At 36.2% G+C, this 8,633-nt stretch overlaps 1 protein-coding gene across 1 annotated transcript; it reads left to right on the top strand.

The window, feature by feature from the left end:
* The first annotated feature begins 19 nt into the window (after positions 1–19).
* On the top strand, positions 20–4,634 carry LOC139741759 (uncharacterized). The gene is made up of 5 exons (XM_071652342.1): positions 20–285; positions 896–964; positions 2,142–2,274; positions 2,853–3,063; positions 3,909–4,634. Exons 1-5 carry the CDS (start codon positions 126–128, stop codon positions 4,632–4,634), a joined length of 1,299 nt encoding a protein of 432 aa, XP_071508443.1. The 5' UTR covers positions 20–125.
* Positions 4,635–8,633: the final 3,999 nt, after the last annotated feature.

The following is an 8,633-nucleotide window of genomic DNA, read 5'->3' as shown; positions in this document are numbered from 1 at the left end:
TTCCCGCCTTTATTAGAAAACATACAAAAAGAGATGAAATGTATTTTTAACATTAACAAGCGATTCATGACAGATTACTACAGCGCTTTCATCACTACGTTTCAATAAGACAACGTTTTAAGTCCATGAAGTTTCTGAGTGACATTTTATGCCACGCTATGGGACGAATTCTGTTTATGTGGTTCTCACTATTTTTGTGTGTGGGTCTTTTGCTCACAGACGATGAGTGGGAAGATGTCAACATCAGCACAAAGCCCACACAAAGTATGCAAAACACGTCTAATGGTAAGTACCAAGGCTTGCAGTTATATAGCTCATCATATCCGCATGAACAAAATTTTTTGTGTTGTAACAAATGTCCTAAAGATTATGATTATGATAATTATAATAGATAATAATAGCATGCTCATGAAGCACAATCTCGACCAGCCTCAAAGCGCTTTTGAAAAACCGTGACAACAACAGCAAAGATGACGTCAAAGATGATGTCAATCACTATCGAAAATATTAATTAAAAAAATGTTCATCTTCCTCGAAATTCAGTTGTCGTTAATGTGGTATTATTTCATTTGACTGCAACGGTTGATTTGAGACATGTTAGAAAACAAAGACAATCTCATGAATTCAATAAAATGCCGACTTCTCCTTTGTGAGCACTCATACACTACAAACTGTTACTGCTGTACTTTGATCACCATGCAAATAAGTCTGATATCTGACAGATACAAGAATTGTTCTGTATATGCATGTACGTATTGTCGATCTGGAAAGTGTGAAAACTGTAATATTGCACAGAAAAGTGCTGTCACAAAAAGTACAAACTGATTAGGAGATTTCCCATCAACATGTACTAGTATACTGTCAGTATTGCCTGTGTTTTGATTAAAATGCACAGGGCATAGACCGACTATTCAAGTTCAGACGTCATTTGGAGAGACAACAGTTACTGTAACTTCTTCGTCACGTGAGTTTAGTAATTGATTCAACCCATATAGCAAGTGCTTTTTTTTACTGCATTTTCCCCTTCTCACTGGCAGTAATTTCGTCAAAACTATTTTGGTGCAATTGATCTACATTTTAGGGTAATCCTTTTGTTAACATGTTTTTATGGCAAAAGCGAACCACGGGTGACAATTTATGGTAAATTCGACATCATTTTATTTGAATTTAAATTCAAGGTATGAAAGTGCTACTGCTTTATTTATGATGACAAAAAAGTCTGATACTAAAATAATATTGGAATCAATAAAGCGTTGGCCCAGTTCTTTTTTTATATGAAAGTTTGTGAGTTGAGTTCATATCTCAATGAACACATTATAAGACGAAAGTCGCAGACAGTAAAGCAAGACAGACAGAAAGACGATGCATATTCAAAAGTCAGAATACCCATTGTCCATGAAGAAATGGCAAGTTGTAATGTGCTTTTTTTCAACAGGGACTGAAGAAAACATATTATGTCTGGCGACTTTATCAGGTCTTCGTAGTATCGTTACTGTCATAGAACACATTGCGTTGGTCGAACAGAAATGCATTTTCTTGAAAAAGCTCCAATCGTGAATATGGCCTACAAAAGCGATCAAGTACATTACGTCTGCCTATGCAAAGTAAACATTTACAGAAAATTTTGTTAATCCCTTATTCGTTTACAGTTTTGGTCAGGTTTGAATGCTCTGCCTGAATGTAAATCAGGGACTTGGGAACTGTTGTGATAAACATTTCGACTACAGTAATCACTTCAGAATCTGCTTATACGAATTTGTGTAATAATTCCCATAATTATGCTCTTTCCGTCAGGTGTGTGAACTTCTATGAGTACAACACTTCAAACCGGGCACGAATAATCTGATTTTCTGAAGTCTCTCACGATCTCATGCTATCTTAGCAGTCACTCGTCAACAGCAAAAACAATTTTTTTTTTATGTTAGTATACTGCGATAATTCAGCAAAGTGAGAAATCTTGCCAGGTTACGGAATAGAACTATTTCTCTTCATAATGATTTGATCTGATTATGAAAAACAAAAACAAACGTCATTTCTGCCTATAGTCATCATTAAAGAGAAAAAAAAAAACTGCGAGAGCAAATTCTTCCTCCATTGGCTTTCGAGGTGACGATGGAATAACTAGATGATTTATCTTCCAGATACCGAACCAGATACCGAACTTTGTGGGATGAATTTCATTACGTACATCTTGGGAACCCTTCTCGGCGTTGTTTTCGCCGATCTTGTCATGCTGTCCATGATAATGGCTTGGTGGAAACATCAAAAGAAAAGGTGACTTTTTTTAATACAAACTATTATATGGGGAAAGGGAATAGGGGTGGTTTATTTATTTAGTGGTAACAGGTCATCACAACAGTATGATTAAAGTCAATGGGAATCGAATTTCTGATTTTGTAATTCTGTCATTATAACGATATTTTTGTTACTTATTTCGCAAAATCTCACCACCAATACAACGGTGAACACTGAATAAACATACCTTATCAAGGGATCAAATAGAGGAGAAAACATCTCAGCTAGAATTTGCTGTTTTACCTATCATTGCATTCTCCTGATGATGTTTTGTAACATACTGATAATGAAAATAATCAAATCTAAACTGAAAATAAAAAGAGGAAAGCTACATCTCATTGGAATTCTAATCACATCAAAACTTTCAACAAAAAGTTCAAACTTTCTTTTGTATTAAACTATACTAGCTAATTTATGGTTACGTAGTAATAATGTCTCATAACTCTTTTATTTTTATTTTATTTTTTTAAGCGGTCTATAATTACATCTCCTCCAGTTTGACAGTATGGATTCACTCCTTAACGTTTTTCCTCTTTATTTTACATAATGTAATACAGGCGTACAGAGGCTTCTGGTCAGTCAAATGTCAACTCAAGTGAAGAGCAGTCGCAGCTGAATCCTCTGAACACTTCGACACCAGGCTCAACAGACGGCGTTGTTTTATTGCACTCTACCAGTATCGACACTTATGTTTTGCCTCAACATCCAGACAACAAATCTGGTGGCGCCATCGGTCACCGAGAAAACACGTATGAGAACTCAGCAGAGGTGATTAACGACACATAAATTCGGGTTCGCAGGTTGTGGTTTTATATGTGAAAGTGTTATATATATATATATATATATATATATATATATATATATATATCTTAAGGGGGTGAGCATTCTTCAAAAAGGAGCAGAAAGCAAGAAACCCTTCAACTTGTGTGTGTGTGTGTGTGTGTGTGTGTGTGTGTGTGTGTGTATGTGTGTATGCGTGTGTGTTTGTGAGTGTATTTCAATTCAGAGCGTGTTGGGGGCTTTGATATAGAGCAAATTCTTTTATCTCATTCCATCGAGCAAACGTAGGTGATTACAGTGCACTGCACTCTCGTTATATCGAACACGGTTATGATACAATTCCGCAAAATTATCCACTATATGTTTTGTTTTGTTTTTTAATTGTTTAACACTGTTCGTTTACAACGAAATTTCGATATTACGAAAGAAAACTGCCGGTCCCGAGGACTTCGTTATAACGGGAGTCCACTGTATATTTCAGTCAGCGGTACCTTTGATATTTTGATATGATCATGCTAAACTAATGCAACTAAGTGCCCCGAGATCTACGTCTATCTGACAATCTGTACCTGTAGTTGCTTTTAGTTTTGAATGTCAACTTAGTCCACACACAAATCGTTGACATAAGTTGACTCATTGCACTCACTAGAATAGACGGTATTTTTTGGATCTCCTTTTCTCCATAACATCATTCCTGTTTGTTTTGATATCCAATCATGTATTTTGATGATGAGGAAACATGAAAGTTTGCTGAGTAATGATATTTCCCTTTTCAGAAGCTATCCTCATATAGATATGCCTCCTGGCGATTTTTTGTGGGTTTCCTGATACAGGGTCATACGTCATCTTCAACGGACCGATCTCGTGAAACTAGACAGAGGAGCGGGAGAGGTTCAGCATACACTAGATCATGTCCTCATGACGTCATACACCAGGGTGGTAAACACGAGTGTAATAATGAGGCAGCGGATAACACGAAAGCACTATACATGGACATGTCAGGTTCAGAGAAGAAAGGGAAGAAGAAGGTAATATTTCTTCAATCCAGGCATTTTAATAAAGAGGAAGAAGATATTGATGAAGACGGCTACCTCCTTTCCAATGTCAGTCTGCACAGAGCTGCTAGATTTCAACCTGAACCAAGTGTCTCACCATGTGGTAAAGAAATCAGCATGGCGTCATCTATTCAGGCCAGAGGTGTAGATGACAAATGTGGGAAATGCCAATCGTCAATTTACCACGAAATTCCCTCAGCTTCCGAACAATCCGCGCCTATTCCAGAACCGCAGTACTGTCCTACCTACTGGAATATTGAAGGAAATGTCGAATTTGGCCCTTATGCAATGACCCGAGGGTCACGAGTGGAGCATGAGATGGATGAACATGGCTATCTCGTTTTAGAAGCAGATCCTGGTGAAAGCGTCAATGATGGCTGTGAGAGCCACAACAGCTTGTCTTCCACAAAGATAGATTTGTACGAAAACGAAATTTCCCCCCAAACAGAAGATCACTTCAATTCCACAGTGTATGAGAGTATTCCTCGCGAACCAGAACTGTAAAGATGCCTTTATACTTATTTTGCAAACCGGTAAATAATTTCACAACAGCGACGAATATAGTTGGGGATTACGATGGGTAATGTTCGTCATTCCGGATGTTCGTTATTCCGTAACACACAAATTCCCTTTGAATACATGTTTGTTATTTTAAAAATTAAATTGGGTTCCTTAATTCGAAAATTTGCGGAGTAATTCAGAAGGTTCGTTGGTCTAAAAATGATATGAAATTTGGAATTTGGAAGGTTCGTTAATCCTAACATAATAACTAATAGATTCGAATATCCGAAAATTAAATAAAGTTCAGATTTCCAATGGCTTGTTGATCATAAGGTTCGTTCGTCCGGAAATTCGTCAATCTGAAATTGAAAAACAGTTCGATATTCCAAAGGTTCGTTAATCCAAAAATAATGTAAGGTTTGTTATTCCGAAGGTTTGTTAATCCGAAAATAGTAAGAAGGTGCGCACTAACAAAACTTCTAATATATCAACTTATATTTTGGCTAAATTATCTGTGAACTATTCGTCATGGAGCGATAGGGAATCATTTAAGCTTTATAAACCTAATTACAACCATGCAGTATAACCCGGAAGTATGAGAACAAATAACTTTTTGAAGAGAGCCTTCAAAGAGGATTCGACCTTCGTCCTTAACAGGTTGAATTCAAGTGAAAAGCAAAAGTAATATCTATGAACGAACGCAAAGCAAAATAATTATAACCTGTGATGTTTATCATAATCCACTGATGAAAATTATACATTAAGCATCACTGTCATCATTCAAAACTCATTCTTTGCAATATTGGTGTTAGTGAAACATTAACTCCATTTTGTGAAAACTCATATTGGTATCGTTACTATAAGATGTGTAAGATAAACTTGATTTGTAAATACACTTGGGACTTATAGCAACAAGTGGAGTCCTTGACAGGACAAATCACATTCATGTTTATACACTGAATTAATGGATGTTATTTTGGAGTGTTTTCTCGATACGCTGCAAAGGTACATGATCTATTTGTATACCTCATTGAAGATACCTGTTTCCTACCATGACGTTTGTGTATGCACGATGATCAGGTGTGTTGGGTTATAATAACCGAAGTACATTGGTAAATGAATGCAATTTAAAATTATAGGAACGCAAGAACCTCATCATGTTTCTAGCTTGGACTAGGACATGTCATCATTCAAATAGTCTCATTTTCCACCCTACTATTAAAAAATATATATAATACAATCTAAGGTAAATTACGTCGTCAGACTTTAGTGGTATCAATGTAGACGGCACACGTATTTGCTCGTGAATTATAAAAAGGTTTTCTGGCATTTCGTTCTTCGTGCCAGACTGGACTAAGCAGATATCGCAAGTGCCTTGCTATATTTCTGAAGAAGCTGGTTTTGTGTATTAAAATAAAAAACCCAAAAAACAAAACAAAAACCCAACAACAACAAACAACCAAAAATGAGAAATATGCTTAAGAACATAAAATGTGTCACAATATTTTATAATAATGCATGATCTTTCGGATAATTCCAATGTTATTAATGTTTACCATAAGTTATCATCATTACGGTGATATCTGTGAAACAGGTTACAAGTTAACAAGTTACGGTGAAAGGGAGCAAGTGAGCTAGCATAAGAAATACGAGAAAGCAACGAACACTATTGAGAGCTTTAATAGGACCTGCGAGGGACGTTTGATAACTCAACTAACCCAGAATGTTGTATACACAATGTTCATAACTATGGTAATTGGTAATCTCAATAGGATATTGTATAAAGTAATTTCAGGTATGGATTTCACATGTAATATTGTCAAATTGAATTAAGGGCAAAGAAGTCATCGTTCTTTAGATTGAAAACAGAGGAAATAATAGTTTGTCTGATGTTATGCAGTACCGGAATTCGTGTTATCAGGAAATACCTGGCAAAATTTCATTCATGACCAGAAGACATCCAGAGCTAAAATTCCGGACTTTGAATAATGAAAGCAACGCTGGTAATAAGTAATCATTAGATGATATTGTAACAAAGATAATTAGTGTCTGCAGTGCTACTTCTTAATGTCCTATAAAGACACTGAAAATACATTGTATCATATTCGTACAATTACAAGAAGCTTAATAGCAAGAAACATTAGTTACTGATGCCGTTAGTGGAAGTACACTGTATCAAGAAGAAGAAGAAATTAGTGCAGTTTAGTGTGTAACTTCTTAGTGTAACTTAGTGGCATTTTTTGAGTTGTTGACATTGTCAGTTTTCATAGTGTTGTCTGTGCGCGTAAAGTAATTTGTGCCAAAATTAGCCCGTCTGATAGTGTTTCATTAATAGTTGTATAGATGATGTAGTGTAGATTTTTTTCCCCTCTAATCTCAAGTGTGAGAAGTTGTCTAGCAAATGCTTGGACTTTAAAGGTTATTAAATGTGCAACACTGAACAGTATTCCGAACTAACTTATTTTTGATATATTGGAACATGATATCCACATGAACTTTTGGTCAGAGGACTGCCACAAGCTTCCTGCTTCTGTTAAAAACTATGTGTCTTTACATCCACAGCCATGGTGTACTGGTGAATCTTTTCAGTTTATCAAATGTGTGTCTTAATTCCTCTTGACTTGTGACTGATATCATCTGTTTTCATTTGCACTTAGACAATGTATGGATGTGCAATATTTGTGATTGTATGGATGTGTATATGCATGCTATGCCTGTGTGTGAGAGAGTTTGTGTGCGAGTGTTTGAATGTATGTACACATACACTGTACATGGTATTGAAGGGACCTTTCAAATAATTAACATATGCAATAACAGCAATTTTTATAATTAAATATTATTGTTTGTCAGGCAAGGTCAGAATCAGCTGTTGAGTTATTGCAAGAGGTTAGAACAGCAATTATATTACAGGGAAAAGAAAAAAGAAATAATGCTGTCACCAAAAGTAGGAAATGAGGAAATGGGAAGTTTTAATATTTGGTTCATTGACATTTGCTCCTGCGACAATTGCTGCCATGACATATTTGCACGGTAAGCCAAACATAAATTCTACCCACAAACATAACCCTAACCCTAATCCTAATCCTCACATCATGCTAAACCTAAAATACTATCACAACCCAAACCCGAACCCTAAGTCCTAGGAGAAAATGAGACGGGAACAATTTTTGCATGAGCGAATTTCGTGTCACCTCATAATTTACGTAAGGGGGCATATACCATATTTTCTTTCAGATTCTGAAGACAATATACATTTTTTTAATTTTTTTGTGTGTGAATATAGCTGTCATAATCTCAATGTAAGCAGGAAGGTTTGATAAATACAATGTATCGAGTATTAACTGTGAGGTGTAGGAGATGTACGTGTATGCATGTGTGTATTGATAGGTACAGGACAAGGGTGTGTGTGTTTGTGTGTGTGTATGTGTGTGTGTGTGTGTGTGTGTGTGTGTGTGTGTGTGTGTGTGTGTGTGTCGTGGTATAAACGAATTGAAAGATGATCGACAATGTAAGTACTTGCTCGTGCCACTTTCCTAAAACAAATGTAAAAGCCTTGGGAATCGGCTAGTACGCTTTCGATTGGACATCTACGCACGCGCAGGGAGTGGCCTGCAGACGTATCATGACGTGTATTCGAGCCCTTATCTTCCTCGACGTTGATAGAGCAGGGATATTATATGTGTTCACATAACTCTACAGAGCAGGAAAGATCTCCTGGAAACGTCATCCGTTCTGCAGACATTTTCCATATCGAGGGGGAACGGGCCTGACTATCCATATCATAATATCATAAATTCAACATAATCATGCTAAAAATAAAATAACTTAAAACAAACTGGTACTACATGCATTCTGAATCTTGAATATCTCATAATTCTCAAAAATGCAAAAGTTGCTTCATCCAGATGCAGGTTCAGCTAACTCGAGATAAAAAATGTAAAGAAAATCCTTAATTTTTGTTCCTCTTTTCAACAATTTAAAAGAAAATGTGGGAAGACGTCA

Source organism: Diadema antillarum, unplaced genomic scaffold, assembly GCF_040938485.1.
Source record: "Diadema antillarum isolate AM-2024a unplaced genomic scaffold, OU_Dant_1.0 seq00000952_RagTag, whole genome shotgun sequence".
NCBI lineage: Eukaryota > Metazoa > Echinodermata > Echinoidea > Diadematoida > Diadematidae > Diadema > Diadema antillarum.
Note: the sequence above shows the minus strand (reverse complement) of the source record. Positions and strands in the feature narration are given on the sequence as shown.

Excerpts from the sequence above, each read along its gene's own strand:
- LOC139741759 (XM_071652342.1), top strand. The coding sequence starts at position 126 with ATGAAGTTTCTGAGTGACATTTTATGCCACGCTATGGGACGAATTCTG. Across the intron at positions 2,275-2,852 it reads TGGAAACATCAAAAGAAAAG|GCGTACAGAGGCTTCTGGTC; the intron begins GTGACTTTTTTT and ends AATGTAATACAG. Across the intron at positions 3,064-3,908 it reads CGTATGAGAACTCAGCAGAG|GGTCATACGTCATCTTCAAC; the intron begins GTGATTAACGAC and ends TTCCTGATACAG.